General features: G+C 66.2%; 1 protein-coding gene across 1 annotated transcript; it reads left to right on the top strand.

The window, feature by feature from the left end:
- Positions 1-6,894: 6,894 nt before the first annotated feature.
- Positions 6,895-8,845, top strand: DNAJB8 (DnaJ heat shock protein family (Hsp40) member B8). Its single transcript, XM_057706301.1, has 3 exons — positions 6,895-7,574; positions 7,950-8,145; positions 8,747-8,845. Exons 1-3 carry the CDS (start codon positions 6,895-6,897, stop codon positions 8,843-8,845), a joined length of 975 nt encoding a protein of 324 aa, XP_057562284.1.
- The last annotated feature ends 6,999 nt before the right edge of the window (positions 8,846-15,844 follow it).

Below are 15,844 nucleotides of genomic sequence, written 5' to 3'. Positions count from 1 at the left end.
AAGCCCGTCCTCCAAGTGCTCTTTCTGCTTTGCTTTGCTCCACGGCACCTCTCACTACCTGACATTATACGAAATCTTCACTTGTTATCCGTTTCTTGGATCTTCCCCACTGGAGTCAGCTCCATGAGGACAAGGCTCCGTCTAGTGTGTTCACTGGCACGTGCACCTATAGCACCTAGAGGAGGGCCTGCCGCACAGCACAGGTGTGACAGGACCTCACGAAATATGTGGGGTGGGCGGGTGGGTGGGTGGGTGGGTGGGTGGGTGGGTGGATGGATGGATGGATGGATGGATGGATGGATGGATGGATGCGTGGGTGGGTGGGTGGGTGGGTGGATGGGTGGGTGGATGGATGGGTGGGTGGGTGGGTGGATGGGTGGATGGGTGGGTGGGTGGATGGGTGGGTGGGTGGATGGGTGGATGGGTGGGTGGGTGGGTGGGTGGATCGGTGGATGGGTGGATGGGTGGATGGGTGGGTGGATGGGTGGGTGGGTGGATGGATGGATGGGTGGGTGGGTGGATGGATGGATGGGTGGGTGGGTGGATGGATGGATAGATGGATGGGTGGATGGGTGGATAGGTACATGAGTGGATAGATGGATGTCCGGATGGATGGGTGGGTGGATGGATGGATGGATGGATGGATGGGTGGGTGGGTGGGTGGATGGGTGGGTGGGTGGATGGGTGGATGGGTGGGTGGATGGATAGGTACATGAGTGGATGGGTGGATGTCCGGATGGATGGGTGGATGGATGGATGGGTGGATGGGTGGGTGGGTGGGTGGATGGATGGGTGGGTGGGTGGGTGGATGGATGGATGGGTGGATGGGTGGATGGGTGGATAGGTACATGAGTGGATAGATGGATGTCCGGATGGATGGGTGGATGGATGGATGGATGGATGGATGGATGGATGGGTGGGTGGGTGGATGGGTGGGTGGGTGGGTGGGTGGGTGGGTGGATGGGTGGGTGGGTGGATGGGTGGATGGGTGGGTGGCTGGATGATGGTATCAATGTGTGCATATGTATGGAGGCCTTAACTCTGAAAGATACTTCAGGCTTCTTTTTTTCTATAGTTTCCAGAAATATGTAGGAAGCTTCACAGCTCAGAAGCCGCAGAGGTCTGTGGGTTTTGGGGGAGCCTCTGGGGGTAGAATTCTCCGGGATGTTTAGGACCAGCTGTTGAAACTGGGATCAGAGCCCTTCAGGGCTGCCCCAGGCAGCGCTGGGCTGGGGTCTGTGGCATGGTGGGTGGGGAGGGGAGGGCTGTTGCAACACTTCGCAACTTCGGGGGGGGGGTCCCACAAACGATGCCTTCTCTCAGGTAGTAAATGCCTGTTTGAGGCGAGACCTGAGCCTCCAGAGACCACAGGGCCCACCCCAGGGGACGTCCCCTGGGTGGGGATTGAGGGTAAGGATGCAGGGGCCCCAGTGGGCCTCCGTCACTGGCTGGGAGCCTCGAGCCGGAAGCCCTCCTTGAGGTGCTGGGGAGGGAAGGCAGGGTGAGCCCCGCCTGCGTGGGACCTGGGCTGAGATCACCCTGTCGCGTTTGCAGAAGACAGGCTGCCCCCCCCCCCCCACTCCCCTGGCCTGTCTGGCGACACCACCACCTGCCCAGCTCCCATCAGCCCACCAGCGTGTATGTCCCTCTACTCTCTGCCCATTCTCCCTTGGACTGTCCATCTACCAGTCCTCCCGTTACTCACCTGTCCATCTGTCCTTCCATCCCCCCGGTGTCTACGCTGCCATCGTTAGTTTACCCTCGCAAGCTCTTCCTCCGTTCTAAGCTGTCCTCACAGCAACCCGACGAGGAAGATACTATGATTACCCCCGTTTTACAGATGAGATGAGGAGACCCAGGCACAGAGAGGTTACGTTACTTCCCTAAGAACACACAGCTAGTAAATGGCCGCGCTGTCTGAGCTGACAGGCCAAGCTCTCAACCTCCCAGGGTGTTCGTCCAACCACCCGCCCTTGCAGCTGTCCGTCACTCAGTCCCTCCACTCACCTGTCACTGTCCATCCAGGCCATCCATCGCTGTCACCCATCCATCCTGAAGGTAATGCAGTTAGAGCACCAGGGGCCCTGAGGGGAGACGAGGTCTGAACTGCCCATCTGGCTGGGCCGGGGTGGCTCGGGGGGCGGGGTGGGCTGCCCCAGGCCAGGCAGGGCTGCACGGGGCTGGGGGGAATTAGCCAAGTGACTGCCAGGATCATCTAATTAGGAACGCTAGTGATAAGCAGATAGGATCGGGGGTGATTAGAATCCTTTTAAAAAGCCACTCCATTAATTACAGAGACAGAGAGGGGCCTCTGGCTGCTCAGAATACCAAGCGGCTGCCTAACCGGCCTCCATCAGCTTGCCTTGGGGAGGGCTCCTGGGTCCGCTGTGCGACCTTGGGTGTGCCCTGCCCTCTCTGGGCCTCCTTGTGCACCGGGTCAGGCTCTGCCTGCCCTCGCCTGCTCACCCGAGGTCCTCTCTCTCTTCCTAGGCTATGGCCCAGGGTGGGCCCGAGACCAGGCAGGCTAGGCTGGCTCCCCGGAGAGGAGGGAGCCCCAGGAGGGAGGAGCTTCACCACCCCCCAACCCCCCCGACAAATGAGGGCAGAGAGGCTCAGAGAGGGAAAGTGACGGACAGCCAGCGGGAGTGAAGAGCGGAGGGGCCTGAGCGCACCACGTCAGCTCAGCCCTGGGCCTCCGGGCGGCCCTGCCGATCCCACGGGTCTCCGCGGACACGCTCAGGGGTAGGACCTCAGAGGACACGGGTCGAAGCCCTTTGCACAAGGGGAAGACCTCTGCATGCTGCCCCCAAGTTCCACGCCTTCCTCTCCAGGGCACTCACGCTGCCCCTCGGTAAGGGGCCCTGCGGGCCCCGTGGCGGTGAGGAGCTGGGGGGGCCCTTCCCCGTGAGTCCCGCCGCGTGGGCTGCCTTCTGTGCTCCCGGCGGCCCTCCAGCCTGCCTCCACCCCGGCCGCCTCCTGCCGCCCACCGGGGGCGGGGGGCCTCGGGCTGAGCATAGGACCTGGGGGCCGCGCTGGGCAGGGAAGCTGCTGAGGGCTCTGGAAGCATCAGCGGCCAGAGGAAGTTCCTCCGCGAGAGGCCCGCGCGCGCCTCGGGCGGGGCGGGGAGAGGCAGCGGGCGCCGGGGGGAGGCCTCCGTGGGATGACTGGGCACCTCATCACCCCGGATGCCGCGTCTTTGCTTGTGGAACCGCCCGCACACTGTCCTGATCACGTTACGGGGCCTCGGGCTCGTCACCAGCCTCGCATCACCCCATCGTCACCATCAGCACAGCACCGCTGCCTCCACCCTCCTCCCCCCAGCTACCCTCCTCCCCACCATCCCCACCAGCACGACGGTCCCCACGTCAACCAGCGTCACCGTCATCACACCACTGCTCCCACCAGCACCGCCGCCACCCCGCCCCCCCCCCCCCACCGCCGGCATCACCGTCTCGGCTCCCCACTCCATCCTTCCACTGCCGGCGCCATCACACCGCCGTCTCCACGGCAGCCAGCGTCTACTGCCATGACCACCAACACACCCACCCCTTCCCTCACCACTACCATCGGAACCTCAACAGAGTCCCAGTTACCACGACCACCAGTACTACATCATGACCACCACCGACACCCGCATCGCCCCGTTTCCACGGCAGCCACCTTCCTCATCACGGCTGCCGTCACCTCTTCTTTCACCAGCACCATACCCTCCAGCACCACGCTGACATCACCGGCACCTTTGTCTCTGTCGTCACCACGCCCACTTCCACCCCTACCACCACCTTCACCTGAGCCACTGTCACCGTGTACACAATTATTGACTGTGTAACAGGTATGAGGACGTTTAACACAAGTTTCCACGATCCGTGGAGGACCTGGGGGTGTAAAGATCAGGGAAACAAGTCGTCCCCGATGGTCTCCGTCTGCAGCTCCAAGTGGTGGATCTCAAGAGCTTGCCTGGAAGCTGCGAGAATCTCATATTCTGGGGAGCCCCCCCTGAATACTTCAGCCTGTAGCCCGGAAGCAGGGGTTCTCAGAGGGTCGCCTAGAAGCTGCTGCAAACCTCTGGGTTATCATCTGCGTGCAACTGCCTCTTTTCCACTTTCCAAATCTCACGCGTCTGCACGCTCTAAGCCGGAGCCACGTGGGTAAGGGAGTCGCAGGGTGGAGGAGACCACAGGACAGGGGGTGGCACTTCTGAGCTGGCAGCACACCGTGGAGAACGCCACGTCTGCCGTAGCCGCCATCACCTCCGCACCGGCGCCCCATCACAGCGTCCCTCCCGCCCTGGGTCACCCCCACCCGCACCCGCACCCACCCACCAACCGTCACCACCGCCACCACCCGCAGTGTGCCACAGCGGCTCCTTCTCTCTTCCCTCTAAGAGGACTGTGCCTCTCTGGGTGTTGTCTGGGACGTGCGGAACCTTCCTGAAGGAGTGCCCTTCCCTTTGCATTGACAATGGCCTTAGCCATGGGACGCGAGCCAGAGTGACATTCATTACATCCCAAGAGAAGTCTGAAGAGGCATCCCAAGCCCCTAGCGGGCAGCCCGGCCGCCATGAGAGTGGAGCTGCTCCCTCACCTGGGGTCCAGGAGGAGGACACGTGACTTGAAGCCCCAGAAGCCGCCCCTGGGGTGCTGACACGCGGGCGAGAACTAGGTACACGTCCTAAGCCTCTGAGGTTCGACCACCGCCACCACCACCAAGCACACCAAGAGCTCCGCGAGCAGCTGTTTCCATCCCTTCCGGTCACCTCTGCCACCGCTGCTCACAGCACCTCTCTGCCCTCTGGTCCCTCAGTTACATCGCCTCCCTTGTAGCCGTAACCACCGCCGCCACCAGCACCAGCCCGGTTACCGTCCCGCCGTCACCGCTGCTCCACCCGCCGTGCCGCCCCACCACCTCTGCTGTTGTACCCACGCCTCATCGTCACCACGCACGCCTCACCTTGTCGCCGTCCCCTCGGTCGCTGCAGGCAACCAGAGCACCACTCCCGCCGAGGGAGAACGGTGTGCGCAGCGACCTTTCCTCAGCGCCCATGCACAGGCCTGCGGAGAACAGGTTCGAGCTATAACATAGTTACAAACACACAACTATCTCCACCTGCAGCCGCGCCCCGCGGAGCTGTTCTGCTGTTTGTCTCCTCTACCAAGTGGCGTGTGAGGTGTGTCAGCGCGTGCGGGTGGATGGACGGGGACGGAGGGCAGTCGTGCTCTTGGCGAGGGGTGCATGGGTGACAGCCTTTGTCACTCTAGGGTGGGTCTGCAGCGCGTCTCCAGTCTGCTTTCGTGCCTCCCCGTATTTGCGGTTGGTCAGAACACGCTGTCCCCTGCTCGGTGCCTGGAGCCCAGCACTGACGGAAGAGAAAAAGCGGGAGAGTAACAGAAAGGGACGACGTCTAGGAAGAGGAGGAAGAGGACGGGAGGGGAGACGTGAGAGGAGGCTACCTCGGTTACGAGTCGGTGGGCCGAGCCGCTAAGCGCCTCTCTGGGCGGTGTGTTCTCCATCGCACCTGGGGGTGATGAGGAGGGACAGGTGTTAATCAGGCTTGTTAACTGCTGTTTCTAAATACGCTCTGACACCAGAGCAAGAAGTAAAGACACGTGAGCACCGGGGCACAGCTGCTCACCTCGCGCACCTTGCTAGTTTTCGAGGGCTGCCACAGCAAACTGCCACAAACTGCGCCTCAGAAACCCATCCTCGCACAGTGCCGGAGGCCAGGGGCCCGCAGTCAAGGTGCCGTCAGGGCCGCACTCCCTCCAGAGGCCCTGCTCCCGCAGCCTCGTCCCCTGCACTGCGTCCCTCCACCCTCCAGCCTCTGCCCCCCTCTTCAGGCCCTCCCCCAACCCCCGCCCCCATGCATATCTGTCTCTTCTAAGGACTCTTGTCATTGGATTTAGGACCCACCCAGGTAATCCAGGGTGATCTCATCTTGAGATCCCTACTTGAGCGGCATCAGTAGAGGCCCCTTCCCCAGTAAGAGCACACTCACGGGTTCTGTGGTCTGGGCAGGCACCTGTCTTCTGGGGGCCACCGCTATGCTCGCTACCAATCCCTACTTTCTCTCCGGGACTGGGCGAGGCCTCTTGCAATGTGCTGTCCTCCTCAGCCCCAGACGGCCCTGGGTTTGCACCTCCCTCTCTCACTGGCGTGCTGTGTGACCTTGAGTCCGATGCTGCATGTCTCTGAGCCTCATTCACTCAGCAAACGTGCACGGATTGCCAAGCACCGTCCTAGACGCTGACGAGGAGCCCTGCCTTTGTTGGGGCTCATCTCGGAGGATCTGGCGGGCTCACGGGCACCAGCAGAGTGAACTCTGGCCCCGACCCCACCCCGCCGGATCCCCCACCTCGAGCCGCTCACTGCACCCAACCACCCGGCTGTAGGGCTCAGTGGACACACCCCAGGAGCCCTCACTGCCCCCCGACCCCTGGCGCTGAGCCCCGTGGCCCACCTCACCCAGCTCGGGGGCCGGTCCTGCCTCTGCCCCGGGGCTCCGCGGGCAGCCCCAGCGGCGGAGCTCCGTGTCTGGACCCCCGGGGCGTGGCCTCCTGCCACGGGGGCCGGTGTGCCAGGCCCGGGGTCCAGGGCTGGGAGCTGCCCCGCCCAGGGCTGATGTCACAAAGGGCCAGCCAGCTCTGCGGGGGCCTGGTGGCCGGGCCCCAGCGGCGGTGTCCCCCCTCCCCCTCCCCTCTAGCGGGGGCGCCCGCCTGTGCCTGTGCTGGGACTATGAAAGGGTAACCCACCCGGCGCAGCCGCCCCGGAGCCAGCAGACTCCAGCCAGCCCCGCCCAGGCGAGGGACCCGCTCCGCCGCCGCCGCCGCCGCCCGCCCGGCTCCCCGGGGCCCCGGGCCCGTGTCTCCTCCCCGCCGCCGCGGCCCGGCCCTCGGCATGGCTAACTACTACCAAGTGCTGGGCGTGCAGGCCGGCGCCTCCCCGGAGGACATCAAGAAGGCCTACCGCAGGCTGGCCCTGCGCTGGCACCCCGACAAGAACCCCGACAACAAGGAGGAGGCCGAGAAGAGGTTCAAGCAGGTGTCCGAGGCCTACGAGGTCCTGTCCGACTCCAAGAAGCGCTCGCTGTACGACCGCGCGGGCTGCGGCAGCTGGCGGGCCGGCGGCCCCTGCAGCAGCCCCTTCCACAGCGGCTACACCTTCCGCAACCCCGAGGACATCTTCCGCGAGTTCTTCGGGGGCCTCGACCCCTTCTCCTTTGACTCCTGGGACACCCCGTTGGGCAGCGAGCGCGCAGGTTGGGGCCCCGGGCTGCGCGGGGCCTTCGCGGCCGGCTTCGGCGAGTTCCCGGCCTTCGTGGAGGCCTTCTCGGCCCTCGACACCCTGCGCCGCGGCGCCACCCGCGCCGCCTTCTCGTCCGCGGCCTTTGCCGGCGCCGGCGCGGGCAGCTCGGGCTTCAAGGCGGTGACGTCGTCCACCGAGGTGGTCAACGGACACCAGGTCACCACCAAGCGCGTCGTGGAGAACGGGCGGGAGCGCGTGGAGGTGGAGGAGGACGGGCAGCTCAGGTCGGTGACCATCGACGGCAAGGAGCAGCTCACACGGGGCGACAGCATGTAGGCGCCGCCCGCGCCCACGCCCGCCGCCCGGGGGGTTCCTAATAAACGTGCCGAGTGAGTGCGCGCAGACGGTCGCCCGCTTGGGGGGGCGGCGGAGAGCCGGGGCCCACCCGCGAGGCCCGGGCGCCAGCCCAGCTCCGGCGCCGCTGCCTTCACCAGGGCGCGGGCGGCTCTGCGATTCTGAGCCCGCTGCGTCCGCGCCTGCGTCAGGCTCACGCGCTCCAGGACGGGCCCCTGGCCCTCCCGCCTGCCCGCGGCTCTGCGCCCCCCGCCCCCGTCCCCGGCTCTGAGCACAGATAGGCCTGGGCCTCGTCCTCACCAGGAGGCCCTGGGGGCCTGGCCGCTGCCCGCCCTCCCCGACCCTCCCCGCAGAGCCCGGCCACACCGGCCTCCCCTCCGTGCCCCCGGCACCAAGTGCCCCTTGGCCTCCGGGCCTTTGCACAGCCGTGCCCCCGGGGAGGCGGGGCCTGCGCCCCCCTCGAGCCTTGCTGTGGCCCCAGCGTCCAGAGCAGTGCCCGGCAGCAAGGGGCAGGGCACAGAGCTGTTGGAGGAGAGGATGTTTTTGAGTGTGGGGGGTGTGTGTGAAGCACGCATGCTGGCCAGCCCCTGTTCCTTGGGGGCTGGAGTGGAGCTAGAGAAGGGGGTGATTCCAGGTTTTGGGGTTCCAGGCTGACTAGCGATAGGGTCCCTGGTTCCCAGGAAGAGGGGCGTGCGGGCCTGGTCAGGAAAGGTGCAGGGAATGCTGCCTGGGCTGGCATTTGCTCTGACTTCGTTCACCTGTGCGTCTCAGCGTGGCCCAGGGCCTGCCACGCAGCAGGTGCCTAACAAATGACGTGACGTGAGAGAAGGCAGGAGCACGCTGTCTCAGGGAACAGCAGGAACCCGGGGGCAAGCTCAGAGGACAAACCCCTGGAGCTCGGGATGGGAGAAGACACTGCGAGGCCGTGAACCTAGCAGAGAGGGTGTGGCCTGGTCGCAGACACCGGGAGGAGCTCGCCCCCATTCTGGACACAGAGCTGGACGAGGAGCGGCCACGGTGGGGGCTGAAAACCTAGAGGCGGGCCTGGGTGCTGTTCTTCAAGGGGAGCCTCCCTAGGAATCCAGGGGGCATCCCCCCGAGACCTCGAGGCGCTGCACGGCCCCTCGGCTGCTGCCCGCGCCCTGGCCAGGGGAACACAGCGGGCGACCTGCTGCACCTCCAGGTGCAGGCCTCCCGGGTCCGGCCTCCTGGCGCCCCCGGGACAGGCCAGCAGCTGGAGGTCCCTTAACCACGTTACCCGAGGAGCAGGAGAGCCCCGTGCGCACAGAAGGTGGAACCCCAGCTCCCGGTCCTGCCGTGGGACTAACTTCATCAAAGCCCCCAGGACAGCATTAACCACCTGACCTCTGCCCCTGCCGACCTGCTAATTTCACCAATTACTGGCCGAGCGCGGCTGCGTCAAGTGGGCCTGCTTAGCCCCGACAGCTGCTGGGCAAATCCAATCACGGCCCGGCAGCCCGGGCGGCCGCCGTCCTGGGGCTGGCGCACAGCAGAGCTCTGGGTGCTTGCAAGGCCCGGGTGTCCTGGACACCCCAAGGGGCCCGGCACCGGGCTCAGCTTCGGCCCCCGCCCCTCCTCCGAGCCTCGCGCCTGAAGGCAGTGTCTTCCCTCCCTGGCACAGGCCGATCGTGGGGTTCCCCTCTCTAGTCCCCCGTGTTGGCTGAGCATGGCAGTCGCTGAGTAGGCAACAGGTCCTTGGCATCCCTCTGCATCCTTGTCTCAGCCCTCAGCCCCATTGGACAGACAGAGACACTGAAGCCCAGACAGCTAGGGGCGCACACCCCACAAGGCCTGCTCCCCTTCCGGCGTCCGGGGCCCCTGCTGCCTTTCCGGCCACACGTCTTCCCCGCCCCACCGGCACGGCCCCTACTGGCCTCTTAGCATCCATTTCCTGGGCATGCTGTTCCCCCTGCCTGGGCTGCCCTTCCCGTCTCCTTCTGGCCTGTTACATTCATCCTCGGCGGCCCCGCTCCATGTCAGCTCCCGGGGGAGGCCTCCCCAAGCTGCCCGGGGCAGGACCCTCTGGCCAAAGAACTTCCCGGGAGTCCCTACCGGGCCTTGCTGTGTGTGAGGGAGGGGCTGTGGCCGTGAGGAAGCCAAGCCCCCCTAGTAGAGCCCCAGAGCCCCCACAATCCAGAGCGAGCACCCTGGTTTGGGGGTGGCTGCTCAGGTCCAGCTCAGCCCCTCTTACCGAGCAGGAGGCCCCTGTGCCGGCCAGGCCCCTGCGTGGACCCTGCGCCACGTGGGCTAATGAGTGGCGCGGCCCCACCTTCAGAACGTAGCTCACCCGGACAGGGCGCCAGCCTCCTCGCAGGGCACCCCCCTGTCCCCCGGCTCCTCCCTTCCCTTCCTTCCTCCTGTTCTCATCCCAGCAGCCAGAAGGATCTTGTGAAAACCTGAGAGTTTTGTGAGACACGCAAAGCAAAAGCCAGATCCTCAGGGTGGCCTGCGAGGCCCCGTGGCCTCCCTGGCTTCCCAGACACTCACGCGGCTCCTGCCCTACTAGCCTCCTCCCCATCCTGCACACGCGGCGGCAGTGGCGGGCACACTCCTGCCTCAGGACCTTCCACTGGCCCTGCCGCTGCCTGGAACCTTCCTCCCAGATGTTCTTCCCGAACCACCCCTCCGCCTCCCTTGGGCTTCTGCTCATCTCCCTCCTAACCCTAACCCTCACACTACCTCTTCCACCCACCACTCCTGGGTCCCCATGTCCCTCCAGGGCCCCTGACTGTCGGAAGGGACCCAAATCCTGTGGTCTCCCCGTCGTCGGGTGGACCCGATGGCATCCCAGCCTGTCCCTCGGGCCTGAGGGTTCAGTGACACTGGCGCCTCTTGCGAGCGAGGGCAGCAGAGCCCTGGGGAGGGGCACGCCGTGGCTCACAGAGCAGGCCTGTAGCCTCCGACTGTGCATAGTCTGGGTGGCCACCTGTGACCACAAGGCCAGGCCAGGGCTTTCCACCAGGTCTCCAGCTTCTGGGGTGGGCAATGTTCTCAGCGCCACCGAGCCCCCTCCAGGGCTTCTCCTGCGCACTCTCCCCAGAGACGCGCACGGACCTCCAAAACAGGGATGGCTATCTGCCCCCATTTTACAGATGGGGAAACTGAGGCTCGGAGGCTTAAAGACTTGAACAAGGCCACGCAGCGGCACTGGAAGCCTGTGCGTGCTCCTCTTCCTCTCCCCCTGCGCCCGGGCCTGGGGTGGGGTGGGTGGGGCCCAGGCAGCCTCCTGCCTGCCCCCCTCCCCCGGCCAGTCGATGTTATCGCAGCTGATTTAATTTCAAAGACGGATTGAGCTGTGGCGGGAGGGAGAGCGGCTAATCGCAGCCGCCATCTGCCCCGTTGTCATGGGGATGGGCTCCCAGCAATCACGCGGGGGCTGGACCCAGATAAGGGCGCCGGCGTGGGCGGGGCTGCACAGGGAGATGGGGGCGAGGGGAGACCCGGAGGCCCGGGGTGGCAGGGACGCAGCGCCGCGGGGCAGGCAGCGCGAGCGAGGGCGCCCAGGCGAGGGGAGCCGGGCAGCGGCGGAGCTGACGCTGAGCACGGCAAGGGCAAGGCTGTGGGACGACGACGGGGACAGAGGCGCCTTGTCCCCACTGCCCCTTCCCGCGCGCAGCCGCGCCCCCCCCGCAGCGCTCCCCCGGGGCAGGGCCTGGGGCACGTTCAGACCTCCCCAGGCCGCCCCCTTGGCCACAAGAGGGCCGCAGACCCCAGGGTCCCTCCCTGGCCCGGCAGGGTCCTGAGCTTGGCCCGGAGTTGGCAGCCAGCAGCTTCCACCCAGCAGCTGCCAGCGCGCTTGGTCCGGCCTCTGGGACAAGCACACCGTCCACACTGACCAAGTCAGCCACGCCCGCCTCTCACGGGCACCCAGCACCCAGTGCGTGCTCCGCCCACCGCTCAGCACCCTCGCCCACGCCGCCCTGCCCTTTCGCAGCACAGGACTCGGAGAGAGCCCCACGGTAGCTCAGTCAGCACACGCCGTCCCGTCTTCCCTGGCTCCCAGAGCTGGGAAGGTGCCGGCACAAGACGGGGGCCCTGCTGCCCGCCCCCACCCCTCCCCCGTCCCGGCGGAGCCCCCTCCCCAAGGCACCGGGCCCCCACACCCCGAAGGCTGAGGCCCAGCACCTCCCACCCTGGGCCTCTGCACCTTCGCAGGCGCTGCCGGTTCGCCGGGAACGCGTCCCTGCCTGATGGGGGAGGGAGCCTCGGCCCCCAGCCACCCGCACGGACCCCACGGCTCCTGTCCCCACGCTGGTCGCCTCTGCGTCAGGACGTCGGGTCTGTCCGCCCCCTGACTGCTGGATGACCTGGTGGCCCCCAGGCACCTCGTGAGGCCCCGGGGAGCTCCGTGGGGCCTGGGAGGCAAGGGAGCCGGGCAGCGCTGGGCCGGGACCGCCCTGCCCACCAACCACACTGCGCCGTCACACCTCCCAAAGCAGGAACCTGGCACCGCCAGCCACTCGGGCCCCCAGGCGCCGTGGTTATGCCTGCGGTCACCCAAGCAGCCGGTCAGGAAACCCCTGGGGTCGTGGGGTTCTGGGGTGGCAGCAAGGGTACGTACAAGCCATCTCCTCCTGCAGGCGCTCAGGCCGCCCCGCGCCGCGCCAAGCCCGCAGCATGCCTGCGTGCGCCTCCCCACTGCACACCTGCAGCTGCGCAGCCCGCACGCCCGCCTGGAGGGTCTTCCCAACTCCTCCCCGGCAAGGCCAGGTGGTGCTGTCTTCCCGGGGCCCCGTGTCTGCTTCCTCTGGGACCCCGGGAATCAGCCTCTCACCACCCCCAGGTTCCTGAGCATCCTCCCCCCGGCACTCGGGATGCCAGCTCCTTGAGGGCGAGGCTGGTTTCTGCTCCGTCTCTGGCTCGTCCAGCGCGGGCAGTGACCGCGGGGTGGAGAAAGCTGTCCCTGTGGATGAAGGAGACAGGGCTGGAGTCCCAAGGACCCCCGTGGCTCCAGGACAGGAAGGTGCGGCCGGGCCGGGCCCCTGCCTCACTCTGCGGGGTCCCGCGTTGCCCCTCGCACCCACGTGGTCCTGGAGGCTGGGCCTTCGACCGAGTCCCTTTAGGAAAGCAGAGCAAGGGTGTTAATTGCAAGAGACTGATTCCCATACTTGTTTTAAAGTGATATGTAATTAAAAACTTAATTATTAATTAGGCTTATTGATCGCCTGCTGGGTGCTGGCTGGGAAAGGCTGGCTGGCGGAATCGCCCACCCCGAGCACGTCTGCGTTCCTCTGTGAGCCCGGTCGGCGGCGTTGTCTCTGTTCACGTTAATTCTGTTGCTGGGCCTCCTCCCAGCAGGCCCGCTGGTTCAGGGGTGTGGGTGCTACCAAGACCCAGGGCCACAGCCTGACGCTGCCTGCCCACCTCACGTACGCCTCGGGCCACAGCCCAGGCACCTTGCTGGGCTGCATCCTGGAGGGCCCCTGGACGCTGCTCACGCCTCGTGCCGAACGTGGCCTTGGCATCTCCTCAGGGGTGGTCCCTCTGGCCACCGGGTTGCTCACCCAGCCCCTGGGAATCACCTGGAACCCCTCCCTCTCAGGCTCTGCGTCCTGTGGGACTCTTCCCCTCTGTGCCCTCTGCCCTGGCCTGGCCTCAGCCTTCACAAGCCCCCTCTCCTGGGAGGAGGTGAGGAAGGTCTGGGGTGAGCGTTCCCTGCAGGGAGCAAGTGTCCAGGCCCCGGGGCAGCGGCTTCTGCTGAAGGGAGTGAGAAGACGCTGCGGAGAGGCCTGGGTCACCTCCGCGGACTCTGTCTGCTGAGACGGGACCCTCGCGGGGGCGGGAGAAAGTCAGGAGCTCGGCGGGGTCTCAGTGTGACTCGCAGGCCAGGCGCGGCCCAGGAAGCAGGTCGGGACCCGGGCTGGGACACCCACATCCACGAGCACGTGCAGTGGCACTGAAAGGCCGAGGGTGCACCAGATCCCCCAGGTGTGAGCAGAGACGGAGAACGTTCCCAGGACACGCGGAGGCCAGAGAGGAGGAGGAACTGGGGAGCAGAGCGGGACGGCGTGGGCTGCGCCTCAGCTCCCCCCCCACCCTCCGCTGCCCCGGGGAGAATTCTCTGGTCGCCAGGGGCAGAGTCAACCCCAGCTAATGCCCGTGAAGGGCCGGAGGGGGGCACTGCTGAGTGGGTGCAGCGGGGTCAGAGGGGAGAGAGATCTCAACACCTGCGGGAAGGCCAGGGCGCCAGGCGGCTTCTGAGTCGCGGGAGGGCCTCCGGGTCGCGGCCGCCGGAACCCGTCAGCCCGAGGGCTCATCCTCGTGCGGATCTGTTCAAGTGTCCGCGGGTCCATCACCGCCGACGGGGCCAGGGCCGGCGTCCCCGCCCCGACCACCGCCGCCTCCACCACGGCCAGCACGGCACCCCCGCCTCTTCCCCGCTGCTGCCGCCACCGGGTCCACCGTCACTACGGTCACCTCCCCCGTCGCCACTGCCAGGGCCTCGCCACGCTGTGTGTACCCATGCAGGAAGGGTTTGTGTGCCCGCCGCGCGACGGGCAGAACGGCGGGTTTTGTCGACACCGTGACCCGCAGAGATCACTCCCACCTGCAAGGGGTGAACAGTCCAGAGGGAGAGAGGCTGCAACCAGTCGCCACGGAAACTAAGACGGCGGCTCAGAGGGCGCAGAGGGGACAGACAGGACGCGGGAGGGCATCCGGGCGGGTTTGCCCCAGATGGGAAGGTTCGAGAAGTCTGCCCCGGAGCACACAGGCAAGGGCGGGTGCCTCAGGCAGAGGGGCCTGCGTGTGCAGTGCGCCTGCAGCAGGAGAGGCATGTGAGCACCGGGCGGGGGTGGGCTGGGGGGGTGGGGCTGGGAGGGGCCCCTGCAGGTAGAGCGCGAGGAGCGCGGTGGGGGCTGGGGGGAGCCAGGTGCTGTGCAGGGTCTCGCATGGGTGCTGTCACCTTGATCTCAAGCACAATGAGTGGTGACACAGAAGGGTGTGAAGCAGGAGGGTGACGTCGGTGTGGACTGTGAAACAACCATGCGACCGCCGTGTGCAACGAGGGGGCTGGGGACCCTCGTTTCCTGCACGGTGCCGCCTCAGACCAGGGACCATTCGACCACAGGGAGGTGACAATGGGGATGGAGCCACGGGCCCACTGGCCACTCTCTAGTCCACGTCACTCAGCAGCTGCTGATCTGAAAGGAACAGCCCAGCCCCGGAGCCACCCCGGGACCGCGGTCCAGCCCCGTGGACGCGCTGTGGGTCTCGTAACCGGAGCACAGCCAGCAGGTGGAGGAAGGAGGCTCTTCCCTCTCGCGGTCACCCGTCTTGCAGAACTCCTGCTCCCTGCCCCACCACCTGAGGCTCGGCCAGGTCCACAGTCCTAGTTTGGGGGTGCGCTGGGGGACACGGCCGCTCTCCTGTGAACGTGCAGCCACGACCACGCCAGGGAGGGTCAGCTCGGACCTCTGTGAGCTGAGGGGCAGGGAGGAGGGTCTCCAGAACTTGAAATTCTCTGGGGCTGCTCCTCGTCCATCCGAACCTGGTGACAATGACAGTGGTGCCGTGGCGGCAATCAGGGCTCAACAAGGTCAAGGCGACTAAGGTCTCAAAGCCCCGGAAACGACCTGGCCGCCCCACCAGGCAAACCCAGAGCCGCCGAAGTGCTGGCTGAAGGTGAGTGAAGTCCAGGAAGGGTGATTGGGGTGAACGACACACGGCGCTTCAGCTTCAGGACCCGGTGCAGCAGGAGGGGCCATCTCCCGTCCCACTGATTCCTAGGTTAAGGCCTCTCAGGGCTCCAGGCGGGCTCCCACCCAGAACTGGACCCTGGGGCACCCTGGGGCTAATGGAGGCCACGAGTGGAGCTGAGGTGGGTGAGGGCTGGACTGCAGGTACTGGGTCTTTGGTTCGATGCTCTGACCCTGGAGGGACTGCCCCCAGCCCCCGGATTGGCCGATTCCTGCAGAGTGTAACCCACTCGCCCAAGAGCGTGATTTTCAAACACATAGCAACCAATCCAGAGCCCACACCCCCAACACCTCCGCCACCAGGCTCCCACCCTTGGAGCTGCTGTCCTCCTGCCTGCGTCACCCAGGGCCAGGTACCACGCAGCTCGGGGCAGCCCCCCTGTCCCGGAGCCCATGAAATCCCTCAAGCCGGCCAGCGGTCAGCCTGCTCGCCCTGCCTTGCCCGTCCCGCCTGCAGAAACCGCAGCAAAGGCTCCCGTCCCCAGTTCCCGGCTCCCCTGCCTGCTGAACTTGCTGACCATGCCCCGTGT

Source organism: Hippopotamus amphibius, chromosome 13 (genome assembly GCF_030028045.1).
Source record: "Hippopotamus amphibius kiboko isolate mHipAmp2 chromosome 13, mHipAmp2.hap2, whole genome shotgun sequence".
In the NCBI taxonomy this organism is placed as follows: domain Eukaryota; kingdom Metazoa; phylum Chordata; class Mammalia; order Artiodactyla; family Hippopotamidae; genus Hippopotamus; species Hippopotamus amphibius.
This window is presented reverse-complemented; position numbering and strand designations above follow the sequence as displayed.